This window comes from Ovis canadensis, chromosome 20, assembly GCF_042477335.2.
Source record: "Ovis canadensis isolate MfBH-ARS-UI-01 breed Bighorn chromosome 20, ARS-UI_OviCan_v2, whole genome shotgun sequence".
NCBI classification, from domain to species: Eukaryota; Metazoa; Chordata; class Mammalia; order Artiodactyla; family Bovidae; genus Ovis; species Ovis canadensis.
The window spans coordinates 26,274,605-26,295,932 of NC_091264.1; the positions used below are offsets into that span (position 1 = coordinate 26,274,605).

Sequence of the window (21,328 nt, forward strand, 5' to 3'; positions counted from 1 at the left end):
AAGTGAATGAGATGGAAAATGAACTACCATGAGAACCTATTGTGGAACAGGGCCATGTTACTCACTGTAGCGGCGGGAAAAGTTGATTATCTTGGATTTCCGCGGCAGGAAGTCTCCACTGCTGGTAGAAACACGTCTGTTGTAGGAGATGATATTGCCCTGGCTTTTATTTTTGTAGATCATGTAGGCGTAAGTGATGACAAAGAACATCCAGAAACAGTGCATGCATATACGGGACACCAGACCAAACCAGCGCATGATTCTGACCTCCGCCATGGAAGAACCGTCATTGGTAAGGCATTGTACCACGATGTTTACAGTTTCGTAGAAAAGGATCCAAACGACGTAGATTACCAGGCCCCTGTGCATGTGGGTGTACACTGAGTATAGCAGCAAGCAGCTGATGAGGATGGTGATGAAAGATAGGAAGGCAACAATAGTCAGGCTCCAGCAGATGATGAACAGTTTTATCAGGATACTTGTGCTCTTGATCTGTGACATCTGCTCAGTGCAATTGTTTCTCCTTAGGTACTTCTGTTCGAAGATGAGGTACAAGTCCACGGAGGTGATGGTAAAGACCCCTGACAACAGGGAGCCCATTCTGGCAGTCATGCCACACCAGTGCTGCTGTTTCATGCTGAGACTTCCTGTGAAGACAAACAATAGCGGGGCCGGGGATAATTCTCATTCCTGCCAATGTGGTAAATTACCCAGGGCTTCTGCCTCCTTCCCCCAATTCACCTGGAGAAACAATGGAGAGAAATATGGGCACCAGGCAGTAACAGCTTGGAGAAGACAGAAGGCTGCTTAAAATTGTTTGGGAGTTTGAGTGGGGAGGAAGGAAGAGGCAGTCCCAGGCTGGTGGCAGTGAGCAGATAAATTGGAGGAGTGGTCCTCAACCCCGGCTTCCCATTATAATCACTGACAGTCCCTACTCCACACCAGCTAGAACATTCTCTGGGTATGACCCAGATATCAGTATTTTTAAAAACTTCCTAGTGATTTTCATCTGTAGCCAGGATTGGAAAATACTGAATAAGAAAGAAAGAAAGAGTCAGTCATGTCCAACTCTTTCCAACCCCATGGACTGTAGCTGACCAGGCTTCTCCATCCATGGGATTTTCCAGATAAGAATACTGGAGTGGGTTGCCGTTTCCTTCTCCAGGGAATCTTCCTGATCCCGGGATCAAACCCGGGTCTCCCGCACTGCAGGCAGACTCTTTGCCATCTGAGCCGCCAGGGAAGCCTAAAATACTGAATAAAGCAAGTTAAGTTGTGCTCTTTATCTCTTCCAGTTTTGCCCTGGGTTGTCATTGCTGCCTCCTGAAGGGGAAAATTGGCCGCATTATCCAGACCTTCAGTGCAGGTATCTCAGGAGAAGAGGCACGGTAGTGGCACGATAGCCTTGCTGGGTGAGTGGATGAAAACATTGGGTTCTGAGGAATCACTCCTCCACTATGCATCAAAACTTGAGGAATACGATGAAAGGTGTACTTTAAGGGAAATTTAAAACCTTAAAATAGAATAGCCTTATCATGGAAAAAGAAAAGACAATAATGAGCTAACATTCAACTCAGGGAGTTGGGGGAAAAATCCAACCAATGATATGAATAAAAAAAGACAGGAGGAAGGAAAGAAATAAAAGAACAGAAATCAATAAAAAGAAAGAGAAGATAGAGCAGAAGGACCTTCGATTGCTAATTAGTGGAGCCAACTTGCTGATTAAAAAAAAAAACCTAAAAATTGCTGGATAAAATAGTTTTTAAATAGTCTTGAAAGTACAGAAGTACTGACAAGATAGGAAGGAGGAGAAAAAAAAGACTATAGGACTTCAGGAGCTGGGACAGGTAAGCAAGCATGATCTGCTCTGAGGGTATTTGCCAATCTGTGTGTGCGTGCTTAGTCGCTTCAGTCCTGTCCGACTCTTTGTGATCCCAGGCTTCTCTGTCCATGGAATTCTCCAGACAAGAACCCTGGAGTGGGTTGTCATGCCCTCCTCCAGGGATCTTCCCTACCCAGGCATCAAACCCACATCTCTTAAGTCTCATGCATTGGCAGGCAGGTTCTTTACCGCCAGCGCCACTTGGGAAGCCCCTTTGACAATCTGGGCAAACTTGAATTTCATTATGAGAACTCTGCAACGTAACGTGGGACGAAATTAAAGCTCAGGGTCCACCAAGGTGGGGAGTCTATTAGAAGGCCTTCCCTATATTAGTCATGACCCCAAAGGGTTATGATTACAGTAAAGGGGAATCAGAAGTAAACTTGCCCCCATCCTCTCCCAGGAGACTCCAAGGAAACTTAACTGAACATTTCAGGAGAAAATGCTCCTTGAGACATTGTTACTGTAACTAACTTTTCACAGATTTGTAGCCCAAATTAAGTGAAGTATTTAAAAAAACTTCTAAGTAATAAATCTAGTTTAAAGTAGTCCTAGGACTTCACTGGTGGTCCAGTGGTTAAGGATTTGCCTGCCAATGCAGGGCACACAGTTTCAATCCCTGGTCTGGTAAGATTCCACATGCAGCAGGGCAACTAAGCCCTGCACCACAACTACTGAGCCAGGGCTCTATGAACAAGTACTGAAGCCTGTGTGTCCCAGAGACCGTGCTGTGCAACAAGAGAAGCCACTGCAATGAGAAGGCCCCTCTCGCCACAACTGGAGAAAGCCTGTTCACAGCAATGAAGACCCAGCGTGGCCAAAAATAAAACAAAAAATAAAGCAGTCCTAAACTGGGAGTGTCTCCAAATGCCTGGGAGAAACGAGCTCACATCCTCTCTGGAGGGATACATCTTTGAGCGGGTCCTTAAAGAATTACCTTAGTAATTCTCCAGGGACAATGACTAGTACAAAGTGGAAAATACCTGAGCATATAGGGAACGAGGCACTGGGAGAACCAGCAGGACCAACAGAACGACAAAAATACCACATTATGAAACAAGCATGGTTATGACAGTTTCTGCAATCATTTAATTATTCAAATGTTTAAATTCTATTTTTATCTGCAGTAAAATACACATAACTTAAAACTCACCACCTTAACCATTTTAAAGTATAAACTGTTGTTTAGTCGCCAAGTCCTGTCTGACTCTTTTGACTCCATGGACTGTAGCCTGCCAGGCTTCTCTGTCTATGGGATTTCCCAGGCAAGAATATTGTTATTTCTGCTTAGCTTCTCCATTTACTGTGTACTTATCCTTCCCAGGCCTTGGCTTCCACATCTTTTTTTTCTTTTGGACTTGCTGCGCAACTTGTGGGATCTTAGTTCCCCAACTTCAGGGATGGAACCTGTACCCCCTGCAATAGAAGCATGGAGGCCTAACCACTGGACCACCAGGGAACTCCCTCCGCACTTCATTTTTCTTCGGCTGTGGCACACAGCCTGTAGGAGCCTAGTTCCCTAACCAGGGATTGAACCCATGCCCCCTGCAGTGGGGCCTCAGAGTCTCACCTACTGGATCACCAAGGGAAGTCCCCACATCTTTAAAATTGGGTGTACTGGTTACTTTTTTCTCTTTCTGTAACTTTACTAGTTATTATAATAAAGTATGGGCTGCCCTGGTGGCCCAGCAGTAGAGAACCTGCCTGCCAATGCAGGAGACGAGGGTTGGACCCCTAGATTGGAAAGGTCCCCTGGAGAAGGAAATGGCAACCCACTCTAGTATCATTGCCTGGGAAATACCATGGACAGAGGAGCCTGGTGGGCTGCAGTCCATGGGATCGTCAAACTGTCAGACACGACTCAGCAACCAACAACAACAACATAACAAATTACCTCAAAACTCAGTAGCATAAGACAAATAAGTCACCTATTTATTATGCATGTGGATTCTGTGAGCGGAGGACTCTGGAGGTTAGCTTAACCCTGTACATGATGAGGAATTTGGACGGGACACATCCAGGAGATCGTCACCACTCACGAATTTGGGGGACCTCTCCTTGAAGACTCATTCACGTACAGGTCTGGCGATTGCTGCCAGCTGTCTGTTGGGGGTCTCGGTCCCTCTCCATATAGGACTTTTCATGTGGTCTCTCTGTGTGGACTCATCTGGGTTTCTCCACCTCTTGCTGGCTGGCTTCTCCAGAGCACATGTCCCCAGAAGAGTGAACTAGGGGCAGCTGTATCACCTTGTTTCAACTTGGCCTTGGAAGCTGCACAGGCTTGCTTCTACTGTACTCCATTCTCTTCTCTTTTTTTGAAGTGTAGTTAATTGACAATGTTAGTTTCTGGTGTACAGCAAAGTGATTCAGTTATGTGTGTATGTGTGTGTGTGTGTATATTCTCTTTCATATTCTTTTCCATTGTGGTTTATTACAGGATATTGAATAGAGTTCCCTGTGCTATACAGTAGGACCTTGTTTGTCCATCCTATACAGAATAGTTTATATCTGCTCATCCCAGACTCTCAATGCAGCTCTCCTCCTTGGCAACCACAGTCTGTTCTCTGTGTTCGTGAGTCTGTCCCTGTTTTGCAGCTAGGGTCATCTGTGTCATATTTTAGATTCCACACGTAAGTGATATCATATGGTATTGTCTTTCTCTGTCTGACTTACTTTGCTTCGTATGATAATCTCTAGGTCTATTCATGTAGCTGCAGATGGCATCATTTCATTCTTTTTTATGGCTGAATACCATTCCATTATATATATGATATACGTGCATATATCATATATATATATATATATCACATTTTCCTTAGTCAACTGTTGATGGGCATTTAGGTTGTTTCCATGTCTTGGCTATTGTAAATAATGCTGCACTTTATTCTTGTGAGTCACCAAGGCTGGGCCATTTTCAAAGGGAGGAGAAATGGATTCTACCTTTTGCGTCAGGAGTTTTAGGGAATTTTCTGAGGTGCAGGGGATTCTTGTTATCTCAGTGGTCAAAATCCAAACTTCCACATTTGCCAGGCTGACCAGGGAAGGAAAAGTGACCATAACAAGGAAATATTCACCAATGAACTGATGTTCCCCATTTTCCCCTATCACCACAACATTCCTCTAGGCTGAAACTAAGGGTTCTATGTGTGCACCAAGCCCATCAAATCAAGTCTTTATTGTTCAGCCTCTCTCTGAGAGCCCAATGTAAATAACTGATGACACAAAGCAAATAATTTGCAAAGCATCATTGCGAGTCTTGCAAGATCTCATGCAGCGATTAAAAATGATGAAGAAAACTGCTCAAATTACATGAAGCCTTTAGCAATCCCGGATATGATAGAGTTAGTCCAGTGGATAACTAGAAAAGGAAAAAGTCACTAAGAACATAGTAGGTACTTCAGTAAAGAATTGTTTGAAGATGAATAAACTGCTACATATTCACACAATGGGAGGTTAAGCAGTCATCAAAATGAATTACTGTAGCAACACAGAACAGTTGGAATGAATCTTACTAATGCAATAGCAAATGAAAAAGTACCAAAAGAAGATATACAGTTAAAAGCGACTATAGGTATGTTACACACACACATACACAATTTTTGGACTCTATATCTAGATGCGATAAAACTACAAAACTATATAAGGAAAATGAAGGAATGATGAACTTAGGATTCTAAATGACCATCACCTCGGGCCAGGGGAGGAAGTGAAATGGGTTGGGGAGATTATATAGTCATATCTGATTTACTGACAAGATCCTAATTTTACTTTGGGTAGAGGATTTGAGGGTAAATGTTACTTTATTAAAAATAACTAATAATTGTAAAGTAAATAAAGGAGTTATGCATGGATCAGTTAGGGCTATGTCATGCACCAAAGATTATGATAAGTCTAACCATGAGCATAAGAAGTATGATAAAAAAAAAACACTAAAACAAAACAAGGATAGTAACAGTATTTACCTCATAAGGTTGCTGCGAGGCTTAAACAAGTTAATATATTTAAAACATTCAGAACAGTGCTTGGAACATGGTAAGCATTGTACTATATAAGAGTTTTTGCTATTGTCATTTTTGCTTTATGCCAAGGGGTAACTACTATTTATTATGTATGTAAAACTACTATTTATTAAGTTGTGTTGCAGAAGATATCAGCTTCCCTCCCAATATCCATTTCCTCTTCTTTGCTAACAGAAGTCTACTTTAGGTCAACTAAAGCTTGGACTCTGTCAACCTTGGCCCCAGTTCTATGCTGAATTCTCCTCTGCTCAAGCCCTCTCATAAATATGCATGTACCCTGAGCTTGAAACTTCCCCAATTCGCTGTTCAGGGAGACATTGCTTTGGAAAAGATCCCCAGTGTTCTTATTTGCTGCCAGTAATAATAAATCCTTCCTTCTCCCTATCTTTGGCTTGGTTGTGTCTATTGGCACCTACCAAGAAGCAAACTCAGTTTTTAGGTAACACTATCTCCATTTTCTTTCTTCTTAGCTTGAATGTGGTATGATGCCTAGAACCTCAGCAGTTATTTTGTTACCATGAGGCAACAGGCATAGGGACAAAAGCAAATATGCTACGGATGTCAACACTGAGAGAGCATCTTTTTGTATTTTATTGATTACTTCTAAAGTTGAATATTTTTATAAATATCAATATGTGATTTTAAAATCTCTGTCTAGGGACTTCCCTGGCGGCCCAGTGGATGAGAATCTACCTGCCAGCCTAGGGGACATGGGTTCAATCCCTGGCCCAGGAAGATTCCATATGCCATGGAGCAATTAAGGCTGTGCTCCACAATTACTGAGCCCAAATTCTAGAGCCTATGAGCCACAGATACTGAAGCCCACGCACCTGGAGCCTGGGCTCTGCATCAGGAGAAACGTTTGCATTGAGAAGCCTGTGCATGACAATGAAGAGTACCCCCACTTGCCAAAAATGGAGAAAGCCCTTGCAAAGCAACAAAACCCCAGTGCAGCCAAAAATGAATAAATAAACAAAAAATACAAAAAACCTACATCTAAATAAGTCTGAAACTATCTTCCCTGGCAGTCCATTAGTTAAGACTCTGTGTTCCCCATATAGGGCGCATGGGTTTGATCCCTGGTCAGGGAACTAAGACCTTTCATGCAGGCTTTTGGTGCAGCCAAAATAAATAAAAGATAAATAAGCCTAGAATCATTTTGATAAGTAGAGAATAAAAAAAATACAAAGTGGCAAGAAAGCATGAAGGCATAATTAATAGTATTTTTCTCTCAGTGATATCTGAAATCTTAATGCATCTTGCATTTGATAATATCTTAGACTCACACAATTATGGTAAGAACTTTAGTTCTTAGTTGGGGAATCTTAGTTCTTAGTTCCCCAGTTAGGGATTGAACGTTTACCCTTAGCAGTGAAATCGCAGAGCCCTAACCACTGGGAAGCCAAGGAATGCCCTCAATATTTTTAGTTCTTTTCACAATTCAACTTGTGATTCCAACAGAGGATGTTGCTCCCAGCTCCCTTCAGCTGGATCTCTGGCATTATTGGGTTGAGGCAGGGAAATAACTAATAGCAATGAACACATTATAAAGTAGACTTCTCTGGCAGTCCAGTGGCTAAGACTCTGTGCTCCCAACGCAGGGGGCCCAGATTTCATCCTTGGTCGGGGAACTAGATCCCACATGCTGCAACTAAGACCCAGTGTAGCCAAATAAATAAAAAAGAAAAAGAAGAGCCTAAGTCACCTATGTCAGTTAAAAGGTTTTGTTTTTTGATGTGAACCATTAAAAATATATTTGTTCATTTATTTAGCTGCATCAGATCTTAGCTGTGGCATCTGGAATCTTCGTTGCATCTTTCAGGGTCCTTCACTGAGACACACGGGCCCAGGAGTTGTGGGGTTCAGGCTCAGCTGCTCCAAAGCATGTGGGATCCTAGCTCCCTGACCAGGGACTGAACCTGAGTCCCCAGCACTGCGAGGATCACCAGGAAGTCCCTGTGGACCTTTTTTTTTTAAGTCTTTATTGAACTTGTTACAATAATGCTTCTGTTTTAGGTTTTGGTTTTCTGGCATGAGTCACTGGGATCTTAGCTCTGTGATCAGGGCCCAAACCTGCACACTCTGTATAGGAAGGGAAGTCCCAGAGCTATATATATAAAAACAATTGTAAAAATACTAGATGTAAGCAAAACACCAAATGCTTGCTACAAATTCACTCTCCCACCAAAAGTAAATGTACATCCCTGGTTTAGAACATATTTGTCCTATTTGTTTTTTTTGGCTGTGCCATGCGGCTTGTGGGATCTTAGTTCCCCAATCAGGGATTGGGGAACCTTTACCCTTAGCAGTGAAAGTGCAGAGTCCTAACCACTGAGCAGCCAAGGAATTCCCTCAAGAATTTATTTTTTTTAACACCTTATGTGGGGTTTAAAACAGGGGCTGGTGGGCTTCAAGTCTCTGTTCTGTGGGTTGTACAAGGCAGCTGCCCACAGCCCCATGATGGCTGTGGGTAAGAGCTTGGCCCCTGTTTCTGGCACCAGGTTCTGCCTCTGGATTCCGAGGCATCCCTGAGGGCCAGGGGAGCTCTGGTCATAATGGAGGTTGGATTTCCTCCTAGCCTGGCAGTATCAGGCCAATTTAATTGGATTTTTTAAAATGAAAATGGATAATTCGCATATATAGGAGCTTGAGTTCTTTGAGATACATCTTCTACACTCTCTTTAAAATAAATCTATCAACTTAAAAAAAAAACAAACTGCTGAGATAATTTATGAACCCTTCTCACTCCCTCTCCTTCGGCTTTGTATATATACCACAGAAGGAATTTGTACCATAATCGGACACTCTAGTGCAAGAAAGCAGTTTTATTACTATTATTTTTAAATTATTTACTAGTTTACTTTTGGCTATGCTGCATCTTCATTGCTGTGTGGGTTCTTCTCTAGTTGCACCAAGCAGGGGCTACTCTCCAGCGGCAGAGCACAGACTTCTCATCGTGGTGGCTTCTTTGGCTGTGGACGGGCTCTAGGGCTCACAGGCTCAGCAGCTGTGGTTCCCAGGCCCTACAGCACAGGCTCAATATTTGCGGCACGCAGGCTTAGCTGCTCTGCAGCACGTGGGATCCTCCTGGACCAGGGATTGAACTCGTGTCTCTTGCATTGGCAGGCAGATTCTTTACCACTGAACTACCAGGGAAGTCCCCTCTTCTATCTTTTATTTTTAAAAAAGTAATATAAAGTCGGACTCAGTCATCTTCCTCAAGGAGTTAGGGGAAAATTCTATCTCAAAGTGTTTTTCTCTCTCCCCTTGAGGGAGTCACATTGAATTCCCAGGTTCACCCAATTCTAGAATCTCATGGAAGGGCTCTGGACTTCAGGCTGTGTGGTCAGTCATGTGAGAGTGTGAGAGGCTTGATGTCCTAGCCTCAGTGGTCCCACTGCTCATAGCCCCAAAGGCTGTGGCTCACAGCTCAGTCCCCAGCCTGGGGTCCACGCAGCCAACCCATCAATCATCCTGTCGCTCCGGGGTCAAACACGGGTCCCAAGGTGGGCAGAACTAGGCACTTCTCCATTCCCCGAGGGTAGGGAAACCCCATTCACTGTAGGAGTCGGAAGTGATTCCCTGCTCGCTCATCTTTTCAGATCTATACCCCGACCCACCCACATAATCAAGATCTCTGCCTTTGAGAGCCTAGATTTTCCAAAACAAAAGTATTTTAACTCTCTAATAGGGGAAGAGATAGGCAGTCCTCTTAAACCTACAAAAGGAAGATGCCCGTCATGCTTTGTGGTAAATCAGTCAACAAACAGGAAACCAGTCCCAGCTATGAATGAGGCAATTTGGACAATAAATCACACTGCTGCTTACAAAGTCCTCACCATCTGACTCTGATCCAACTTTCCAGGAACATCTCTGTGCATTCCTCCTTGTGTATATAATACTCTCATTTCCTCCAATGTCTTTCCTCCCCTTCTCCACCTGGCTCGCTCATACTCATCCCTCAAGGTCATGTGAATCCTCAAGAGGGTGCCAGGGCTCTAGTTTGGTATTTGCGATTCTCTTGACCTTTCTTTTGTGGTCAGAAGTCTCACATCAGTACCACAAGCAGGAGAGCGCCAAACTCTCCTCTGCATTTGTCTTTCATAGGAAGGAAACCACTTCCCAGAACCCTCAGCAGCCTTCTTTTCCTGGCTCACTGGCCAGAGCTGGGTCACATGGTCACCCAACACTGCAGGGGAGGCTGTGGAAGTCAGTTTCTGATAAGCTCAGTAGGATTGCCATAACTGGTTAAGACATATCATGATTCATGCCAACTGGGAACACAGTTGTCCCACCTCTCCAAAAACAATGAATCCCCTTCCCAAGGAAGGAGGGAGGAAATGGCTAATAAAGTCAATCACAGAGATCCTGTTCCATTAATTATCCCCTTTTCCTCACTGACACGGGAAGAACTATTAGTATTTGTTTTCCCCTTCTTCCACAGAAGCAGGGATATATACACGGTTGGCCAGAATAAGGTTTGCCTTTCCTGGCCTCCCTGCCAGCTGAGTGTGGCCATATGTCCAGTTCCTGAGAATAGGTTGAAAGGGGGAGAAATGAATGGGACCAGCTTCCCTGATGGCTCAGGGGTAAAGAATCCGCCTGCAATGCAGAAGACACGGGTTTGATCCCTGGGTCGGCAAGATCCCCTGGAGGAGGGCATGGCAACCCAGTATTCTTGCCTGGAGAATCCCACAGACAGAGGAACCTGGAGGGCTACGGTCCATCGAGTGGCAAAGAGTCAAACATAACTAAGCATGCACACACCACGTATTAAGGAGAAAGTCATCTTTCCTTTCCCAACAGCTGAACTGTGGATGGAGTAGGGGGAGTAGAGGGTGACCTCGGGCCAACTGGACAAGGACATGATAAACACAGAGGATCTAGGCCTCTGAAGATTCACAGGGCAGGGCTGCCACTCTTACCCAGGCTCTTAGGTGACCGAGGGAAACTAAACTTCTATCACGGTGATGTGTGCGTGTGCACATGTGCACGCTCAGTTGTGTCCATCTCTTTGCAACCCCACGGACTGTAGCCTGTCAGGCTCCTCTGTCCATGGAATTCTGCAGGCAAGAACATTGGAGTGGGTAACCACGCCCTCCTCTAGGGGATCTTCCCAATTAAAGGGGACGAACCCTTGTCTCTTGCATCTCCTTCATTGGCAGGTGGGTTCTTTACCAGCTGAGCCACCTGGGAAGCCCTCTGTCAGGGTTAAAGCACTGTTAATTTGCACCCAAACTCATGTCCTAACAAACACTACTGCCTCCAATCCTTTGCCTGTAAGCATGCCAAAGTCTCTTCCAGCTCAAACAATCTCTCCTTTGACCCTGTGTTTCTCTCTTATTTACATTCAGTCTTGGCGTCAGGGCAAGCAACAAATACTGGCTCTTGGCTGATTTAAGCAGAAAAGTCATAGCTCATAGATGTGTGCAAAGGGTCAGTTATTTATTGCCACAACAATGCTACATAAATAACCACAAAACCACAGCAGCATGTAACAATGAACAGTACTTAGTTCACCAGTCTGCGGGGTTCAGCTTCTCTGGGGCTGGGCTGAGCTGGGCTGATTTCAGCTGGACTTACTTGATGTCTGGGGTCAACTGTTGGTTGACTAAACAGTTTTGTTGATTTTGGCTGAGTTCATTCATATGCCTGAGGGTCAACTGGCTGTTGGCTGACTTAGGATGGCCTCAGCTGGGATAACTCAGAGAGACCTGGCCTAGGTCCAAGTGATTCTCATCATCCAACAGGCTAGCCTAGACATGTTGCAATGGCAGAGGCCCGCAGTGAGGGTGCTATCTACTGAATGCTTTTGTCCTCCCCAAATTCATATGTTGAAAACCTAATGCCCAGTGAGATGGTATTAGACGGTAGGGCCTTTGGGAATTGATTAGGTCAGGAGGGTGGAGCCTTTCTGAATGAACAAGTACCAGAGAGATCCCTTGCTCCTTCCTCTGTGTGAGGACATGGCAAGAAGTCGGCAGTTTGCAACCCAGAAGACAGCCTTTGCCAAAACCAGGCCATGTTGGCACTCTGATCTTAGACTTCCAGCCTCCAGAAATGTGAGAAATAAATATCTCTTGTTTACAAGCCACTCAGTCTGGAGAATTTTGTTATATAATCGCACACAAACTAAGCCAGAGAGCAAGTGCAGCCACGTGAATGGTTTCCAAGCTTCTGCTTGTATGCCTGCCTGCATGCTAAGTCACTTCAGTCGAGTTCAACTCTTTGCAACCCTATGGACTGTAGCCCGCCAGGCTCCACTGTCCATGGGAATCTCCAAGCAACAACACTGGAGTGGATTGCCATTTCCTCCTGCAGGGGATCTTACCGATCCCGGAACTGAACCCAAGTCTCTTACGTCTCCTGCACTGGCCTGCAGGTTCCTTACCACTAGCGCCACATGGGAAGCCCTCTGCTTGTATAATGCTTGCTAAAATCCCTTGATCACAGCAAGTCACAAGACTGAGTCAAGAGTTAGAATGAGAAGGTCCCACAAGATAACACAGATGCAAGGAAAGGTGAAGAACTGGGGCATTGATACCATCATCTATCACACCACATTCGGAGGTTTTGCTTACAGGATGGCAGCCAATATCATGCCACAGAGCTGGGCCGCTGAAGACTCTGCTGCTGCCAGTGATGAGCGTCTGATGCCAAAGTTACACTGAGAGGCCTTCTGGCAAAAGACTCTAGGTATTGCTGCTGCCAGAGCTTTTCCCTTAAGTTGGGTGTTGCTGTCACAACTGGTACTGCTCACCAGGAATGAGTTCTCTTGTTCTCTTTTTTCTTTGCATCATAAGCTCCTCCTGATTCAAAGTATACTTTGGGAAAGTTTCATCCGCAGAGCCTATGACATGTGCACTTGACTTAGTTCACAAGAAAGGATGGGAAAGCAAGTAGCTGCCATTTTTAGCTGCAATACTGGTAGGTGGGCTCTGCTTCCCACAAGGTTTCATAGAGTGAAAAATTCTCCATACATGGGAAAGGCGTTTATATTATAGGCATCTAAAGAACTACAATAGAACAGCAATGATGGCAGGGAGGAAGAGGAGGAAACTAGATTCTCAATCTCCTCCCAGCTAAGCTGTTTTTCATTTGTTTGTTTTTGCCATACTGCATTGCTTATGGGATCTTAGTTTCTCAACTAGGGGCTGAACAAAGTCCCTAGCACTGATAATGCTGAGCCCTAACCATGGGACTGCCAGGGAATTCCCCACAGCTAAGCTTCTTGAAAGGGTACTCCTAGCTCTCTTTCCCCTCTTACTTTTTTTCCATTTCACTCTGTACTAATCAGTTATGGCCACCTTAACGAAGGAAAATCCAGTGGTTTACAACCACAAGCATCTATTTTTCTCACTATGCTTCGGGCTGCAGGTCGACCTGGAACAGTTAAATACTCATTGGTAGTAACATAGGTAAGTGGTGCTATTTATAAAATGGAATATTATACAGCAGTGAAAACGAGTGAATTACAGCTATAATCTATCAACATGGATAAATCTCAAAACCATCCTGTTGCCTAAAAGAAGCAAGCAACAGGAGAATGAATACCACACACTATCATCAAATCATTAATATAAACAATACATTATTTAAGGTTACAAAAACAGGTCAAAAATATACATCCACAGAGGATGTTTAATACAAAATTCTGCACAGTGGTTACACTTGAAGGCAGGGGAATGCCCAGAGGGGAAGCGACTCCCAGGAGGCACCTAAGGTACTGGTGATGTCCTGCTGCATAGCGTGGGGAGTGGGGGACGTTCAGGGAAATGTTACTGTTATTCATCAAACTATACATATTAGTGTTATACAATCTTTTGTGCATGTGGTGTATTTAATATCTCATGAGAAAAACCTACTACTGGTGAGGATGTGAAGCAATGGTAACTCTTACCCATTGCCGTGAGGACCAGTGTAAATTGGAAAAACCATTTTGGAGAGTGTTTTTCAGTGTCTAGTTAAGTAGAAATTGTGCACATTCTATGATCCAGCATGTTTTTCCTGGGTATCTCTCAGCACCTTAAAGCAGTGGTTTTTCAAACTTTGTGACAACAATCTCTTACTGAGATATATGTTTTACGTTACAACCAAGTACACACATACACATATATGTATAAGTGTGTAAAAAGTGGAAATAAAATTTTTGCACAATAATGCCTTTTCCTATTACATGCAACACTCTGATCTTTTCTAATCCTGTCTATTCTTTTCCTTTTTTCATTGAGATATAATTGACACAACATTGTCAATTTTGTGTATCAGGTATAAATGTCCCCATTTATTCTATTTCATGAAAAGTGCCAACTTTTAAATGTATTTCAACTCACTATAACAGTTGACAAGCTGTCCTTTGAAAAACACCACACGAGAGAAAATTGTGCGCCTGGTAATGTGTAGAAGAATGTTGACTGAGCACAGCTCAAAATAGAAATAACTGGCGATGGCAATTGAAGAATATTTACATTATGGAACACAATAGGGCAGTTAAGATGAGCAAACTAGAGCTCTTTGTATCAACAGAATGCAGAGTGAAAAAAGCCAGTTGCTGAAGCATATGTACAGTGTGTTGCTATTTATAAAGTTTCAAAACATGAAAAGCATGTTGTTTATAGAGAGGCGCATATATAGTAAGGAGAAGGCGATGGCACCCCACTCCAGTACTCTTGCCTGGAAAATCCCATGGACGGAGGAGCCTGGTGGGCTGCAGTCCATGGGGTCGCAAAGAGTCGGACACGACTGAGCGTATATAGTAGAAGTGTGTAACATGGAAGAGAGCGAATTGCGGTTTCCCCTGGAGAGAGGGAGGGAGCCGTGGGACCAAGGAGGGGCAAAATGGGGACTTGGAAGGTCTTTTTGTTTCTTGGTCTTATTCTCAAATGCTATTTATTCTTTATTCTTTACTGAAGGGCTGGCAAACTGCATCCATAGCCAAATCTGGTACAGTATTTTTGCATGGTCTGTGAACTAAGAATGGTTTTTTACATATTTTAATAGTTGGAAAAAATTGAAAGAAGAATATTTTTTAACTTGGGAAAATCACATAGAATTCCAATTTTTGTAGTTACAAATGAAGCTTTATTGGAACACAGCCTTGATAATTTTGCAAAGCTGAAAACTGTTTACAGCCTGGCCCTTTATAGAAAAAGTCTGCCACCCTCTAACTTATTTATTTACTTGCTTACTTATATTTTTTGGCCCACTATGGGGGATGTGGGATCTTAGTTCCTTGACCAGGGATCAAACCCGTACCCACGGCAGTGGAAGCACAGAGCCTTAACCACTGGACTTAACCACTGCCAAGGAAGTCTCGATACCCCCTAATTTATTCTATGACATATATTTCATAAGGATAAAAATATGGTAGCATTAGAGAAGAATTCTAGAAAGAAAAAGATGTATAATTATACTAACAAAAGTTGCTAAAATTTTCCATGTTTTCTTCTACTCTTTGATAAGACTCAAGTGTATTTTTATTGAAATCAGGCAAAGACTTTTTGCATTCTGCCTTTTCCCTGCTGGACATCACTTCATAAACCTTTTTGACGTGCTATGTAGCATGCAAATTTGCACGATTTAATGACATAGCCTGGTTCAAGTTTACAAACCACATGCCATAATTTGTATAACCATCTTCTCATGTTTAAACCTTTGTAATCTTTTGATTTACCCCGTTTGTTATTGGTTACAAGGCAAATAATACCTTTGTATACAGAGCTTTCCCCCTCCCTCTTTTTAACTGACTTTCTTAGAATAAATTCCTAGGAAAGAAATGCTTTATCTTCCTTCCACCCCTTCAGACTCTACTCTCTCTTTCTTTATTCCTATAACCTCTTGCTTCTTCAGTCTTTTTGCTTAGATCAGTTATGATCTCTCTCAGTTGACTGATCAGTTGACTCTCTCAGTGGTTGTTTAGGTGCTGAAAAAGCCCTTTTGCTGTTGGATCCCAGTTTGACCTCACCATTCCTTTGGCAGTCCAACTTTCTGCGGTGCCTTGTGAAGTCTGCTTCTTGCTCTCATTTCTTAATTCTTCTCTTAGCAGAGTCCACTCCACTCCTACGCTGAGATTAAAGTCTGCTAGTGATCTCTGGGATTCCCTGGTGGCTCAGATGGTAAAGAGTCTGCCTGCAATGCGTGAGACCTGAGTTCAATCCCTGGGTTGGGAAGATCCCCTGGAGAAGGAAATGGCAACCCACTCCAGCATTCTTGCCTGGAAAATCCCATGGACGGAGGAGCGTGGCGGGCTGTTTCATGGGGGGCACAAGAGTCAGGCCCTTCACTTTCACTTTCAGTGATCTCTTTGGAACTTAGTCCAAAGGCTTTTTTTTTTCTTGATTTTTATCTCCCTCTGTAGCTGTTACTCTGAAATGTCCTTTAGGTTTTTTTCTTTCCCTGTATGTCTCCATTCTTGGTTTAACTCTTCCATGGAACTTTCACTAAGGATTGAGATAGAATCACCTCTTTTGAGTCCACACGCAACCCAGACATAGCTCATTCCCTTTGCTCCAAACTCTTCTTTGCTCTAATCTAAGTTTTTTTACTCTCTTCTGAATGAAGATGAAGTTAAAGAGGGAACAGTTAAAAACTTGCAGCCAAACAACATTGAAATTTTCTACTTACAGTTTCAAAATAATAAATAAATTTTGAAATAAATTTAAGGATCATAGGTCACTCTGTTCCACGAGCAAAAGGTCTCCAAAGTGCAGTCTACAAGCATCAGGGTCACCTGGGAGGCAGCTGTTGCTGTTGTTCAGCCGCTCAGTCATATTCGACTCTTTGCAACCCCATGTACTGCAGCACGCCAGCCTTCCCTGTCCGTCACCATTTCCCAGAGTTTGCTCAAACTCATGTCCATTGAGTCAATGATGCCATTCAACCATCTCATCCTCTATCACGTAAGTTCTACCCCAGACCTACTAAATCAGAATCTAGACTTATAACATGATCTCCAGGTGACTCACATGTACATTAAAGTATGAGAGGGACTTCCCTGGTGGCCCGGTGGTTAAGAACCCACCCGCTCATGCAGGGGACACAGGTCTGGGAGGATCTTACATGCCATGGGACAGCCAAGCCCTTGGGCCACATCTACTGAGACCGGGCACTCTGGAGCCTGTGCTCCGTAGCAAGAGAAACTACTGCAATGAGAAGCATGCACACCGCAACAAAGAGTAGCCCCTGCTGGGCAGTAACGAAGACTCAGCACAACCAAAAATGAATAAATTTTAAAAAAGTATAAGAAGCACCAGTATAATGGACCAGTCAGTACCTATCACTAAGGGTCTCTACCAAAAGTGCTCCATGCACCCCTTAGAACCAATGATTTTCACCTTAAGTTTGGTGTGAGGGTGGTCTTGCTGCCACAGCTATCACCTTTTGATAGACAGGTGGCTAGGTGGATGACCTCCGTCCCTCATCATTTTAGGTACAAGTTAATCCCTCTGAAGCTGCAAAAGGGTTTGAAGAGGACATTCCTTCCCAGGAAAGGAAGGCTATTTTTCAACAAAGAGCATAAATAAGCTTATAGGCTCTTTGGTAAGGTGGACACACCCGCCAGGGATTGGAAAAATGGTTTCTATCATCTTTTCCAACAAAAAACACGCGTGAACAACTTAGAACCAAAAGACAAGAATAGTTTATATTCTTCATTCTCTCATTCAGCATATATTAAGAACCTACTGTGTGCCAAGCACTGTTCTAGGTGAGAAGAGCAGAGACAGAACTGACAAAATCCTTGCCTTACATTTACATTCTGGAAATGTGGAATTTACATTCTAGGGGATGGAGATGGACAAGAAACAGGCATAAAATATGGCAGGTAGGGGTAACACTTTAAAGAAAAATAGATATTTGAGGGGAAAGAATCCCAAGCAGAGGCAGTGGCTAATGCGAAAGCCTTGAGGTAGGAACATGCGTGGAGTGTTCAAGGAACAGCAAAAAGCCAGTAAGTGTGGTTGGAGCAGATTAAGCAAGGAAGAGAGTGGAACCAAACCACAGAGAGTCGTTAAGGAGCTGGAATGTTATGCCAAGTGAGACAGAGCCATTGCAGGGTACTGAGCAGAGGAGTGACGTAACCTGACTGACCTTCTAACAGGCTCTCTCTCTCCCCCTCTGTGTGGGGAACAGACTCTAATGGGACAAGACTGGAAGAGGCCTACTAGCAGGCTGCTGTAAGGATGTGGTTGGTTTAGATTTGGTTGGTCACAGTGGTGGTGGTGGTGGTGAAAAAAGGCTCAAGGATTTCAACTTCTCTAACAAAGACAATTTTAAAAGTTATCACTAGACAATTTTTTTTTTTTAATTGTGGATGGGAAACTGACTTAGAAAACAAAAAGTAGGAATATTAATGGCTTCTCAGGGTTGAACAATGTTAGTAGCATCCTCTGGGAATCAGTGTTATTTAACATTTCATAAATTATTAAGAAAAAGGAATATTTTGAGACTTTTCTAGGTACACAAATTATTCTCTGCTTTCCACATAGTGAAATGTCAAGTCAATTGGGAGTGCCTCTTGGAACATTTCTAAAGCTATATGAGTAGGCTGGAAAGTGGTAGATGACTTGCCATGTGGACAAGTCTAAGGCAGTTCACACAGGAGGAGACAATTCAGGTGACATCTTTAACACAATGAACTCTGAACTGTCAGCTGCCCTCAAGGAAAGGGATCAGAAGCTGCTGTAGGTTATTCCTTCAAGACATCAGTTCTTGTAAAATCCAAAATGCCAGTAAAAGTTCTGGTGGTTTCAGAATAATGACAAAAACATCAGCTTCAACAAAGACCTCAGGAACTCCCTTATGGATCTCAGTATGCAGTGTTAGTCACTGCATCCTGTGAAAAATAACAGCCAAGGAAAAGCCACTAAAATGATTAAAAGGGTAGAGGGACTTTTGTTTGATGGAGGATACATCTATAAATATGAATATCTGAGACAAAATAAGACGAAAGTCTACAAAAACATGAGACATTCAGAGAAAATTAAAATAGTCCTTTTCATGCAATCTCATGATTGTGAAATTAGGGGACAAAAACAACTTAAAAATGGGGGTAATGTCTATGTAGGAAGACGCCATTAGCAGGCCTATTTAAAAAGGTCCTTTAGAGGGAAGTGGGAGAGGGGTTCAGGATGGGGAACACACGTACAACCATTGCGGATCCATGTCAATGTATGGCAAAACCACTACAATATTGTAATTAGCCTCCAATTAAAATACATAAATTTATATTAAAAAAAAAAGATCCTTTAGACCTTCCAATATGTGGAAGGACTGTGATAGCAATAACCAGGAGTGACGGGTAAGGAACAATCAGCCCACTTCAAGAGTCCTTTGATGGGATAGAAATTATGTGGACTAGGGTCTGCTTCCTGCCCTCTCCCGGCCCCATCACTGTGGTACACAAGCACAGAAACTCAAAAAGGGCAAAAAACACCGACAAGACTTTCAAAGGATTCAAAATGCTAATATTAGATCTCATTCTGAGTCAAAACTAGATCGAAAATAAAATCAAGGGTGAAGATTTATAGTAGATTAATAAGGGATTAAAGATGTCCATTGGCGGTCTGAATTGGACAGATAAAAGAAGGTTATTTCCTGAACAGTTTGTCCGCATCTAGGTTCTCTTGGTCAGAAAGTGACGGTTATTGGTTGAAACAGAGATTTGATCATCTGAATTTCAAGCATGGCACAAGTCCTTTCACGGGGATCAATTATCTGAGGAGAGAGAGGCTCTTATGAACCAACCGTTAGTCACGTGTTGTGTTGAACAGTTAGCAACTCTGGACCGTCCGGTCAGTTATTGATTTTCCTCCACCGATTGAAAAAATCAGATTCCGAACGGAAAGAGGGGAGTGGGAAGGATAATAACTAGAGTGTCATTGAATTGGGAGATGTTAAAAATGGGCAGCAACCAATACATGGGCCCTTATATTTAGGTCAAAGATTTATATACCTAAGTATATATGCTCTTTTCAAAAAATATTTGACTCAATAACCTCATTACCCCCAAAGAAAACAGCACCTTCTCCTTCTTCCCAGAGGTCCCTTTCTTTACCTGCTTCTTCCCCGGCCCAGGAGAAAGAACTTTCAGCCCCGCCTCCCACCTCGTCCAAGCTCCGCCTTCTCGGTTCACCTGTGTGCCCAGCCCCTGACGTCACTGTTCGGCTTCAGCGGCCTGCAGGATTCTGGCTCCCGATTGGTCCGTCTCCCACAGCCTGCGCAGCCCACCAATGGCAGCGGCGCTGGGTTGGGGGGTGCCCACATCCAAGATGGCGCCCCCGGGAGCTGGGAGCGGGTGACCGGCAGCGGGGAAGCGGCCTGAGCTGGCCCTGCGATTGCGGGGTCCTGGGGGCATTTCGCTGGGTAGCCCCTGGCCCGCCTACAAAGCCTTCCCCGGGCCGGAGCAATGGCCGCCGAGAATAGCAAGCAGTTTTGGAAGAGGAGCGCCAAGCTGCCGGGGAGGTGAGCCCAGGACGCTGAGAGGAAGAGGAGATTGGATCAAACCCTTCTAAATCCTAAGCCCTAATTCCCGCGGGCCTGGGGCGCCAGCGATCCGAGAATGCTGGTTTGGAGAACCTGGGCGTGGGGCGGGGGGGAGCTGGGACTGCTTGGTGGCGGCAGGACGGCTGTCAGGCAAAGGAGTGGGCGGCGAGCTTTGGAGATGGTTGGGTGTGGGACCAGATCCGGGTCCGGGGGCGTCGGGCTCTTGAGGGGCTTCCCTCAGCCGGGAGGTGGCCGGAGTCCGCGCATAGGGGACAGTGGAGTTGAGTGAGTAATCAGTGTCGGTTCTGGGTTTGGAAGGCTGTCCTCAGAGCTGCTTCTCACTTTAAGAAGAACTCCTTCTTGAGAGGGCAGGGGTCTTCACCACGCACAGGTGGTTGTTTGCACGAGGATGGCCCCTTCACTTGCCCCTCGCCCCTGCACGTACGAATATTTCTCCTGGACTCCTAGAGAGGTTCTGGTGGGAGCTTGAGACCGTCTGCCGGGGGGCGGGGTGGAGGGGGCGGGGGGATAAGAAAAGTGAGGGAAATTCTTCAACTCGACCTCACTTTAAGATATCTTGAGTTGGTCCTTTCCCATTAGGAACTATTACAGGATAACTTAGGATCGAGATGATTTCTTTAGCATTTTCTAAGGATTTGTCATACCCCAGTGGCCTCTTCTCCTCTGCCTGGTAATGCTTCTTGTGCAAATGCATTAAATTCTTTCATTCTAGAGTTGTTTAGGTGGAGAACAGATTATTTCTAAGATAATCTCCACTCCCGTCCCACCCCTTTTTGGTATACGTTGAGACTCTTTAACAATTGTCCATTCGTCAGTCTACTATTGGTTTATAGTTTCAATTTGTTTGGGGGTAGTGCTGAGACGTAAAAGGAGGAGTGTATGTTTCAATCTTAAATTTAAGATTTCAGCCAGCCACAGTCTGTTT

General features: G+C 44.0%; 2 protein-coding genes across 3 annotated transcripts in view; one reads left to right on the forward strand and one right to left on the reverse strand.

Moving 5' to 3' along the window:
* TMEM217 (transmembrane protein 217) lies at window positions 1-20,025 on the reverse strand. Its single transcript, XM_069564243.1, has 2 exons — window positions 19,955-20,025; window positions 1-741 (listed from the first exon to the last, which is right to left on the reverse strand). The coding sequence occupies exon 2, from the start codon at window positions 634-636 to the stop codon at window positions 58-60; it is 579 nt and encodes a 192-aa protein (XP_069420344.1). The 5' UTR covers window positions 637-741; window positions 19,955-20,025; the 3' UTR covers window positions 1-57.
* The window catches only part of TBC1D22B (TBC1 domain family member 22B), a 67,698-nt gene continuing 66,308 nt past the window's right edge, over window positions 19,939-21,328 (forward strand). For both annotated transcript variants that reach the window (XM_069564241.1, XM_069564242.1), the window contains exon 1: window positions 19,939-20,361. In XM_069564241.1, the coding sequence (XP_069420342.1) occupies window positions 20,306-20,361 (56 nt within the window). In that variant the 5' untranslated portion in view covers window positions 19,939-20,305. The remainder of the gene's footprint in view (window positions 20,362-21,328) is intronic.

What these genes read in the sequence shown, in the direction of transcription:
- TMEM217 (XM_069564243.1), bottom strand. Translation starts at nt 636, where the DNA reads ATGAAACAGCAGCACTGGTGTGGCATGACTGCCAGAATGGGCTCCCTG.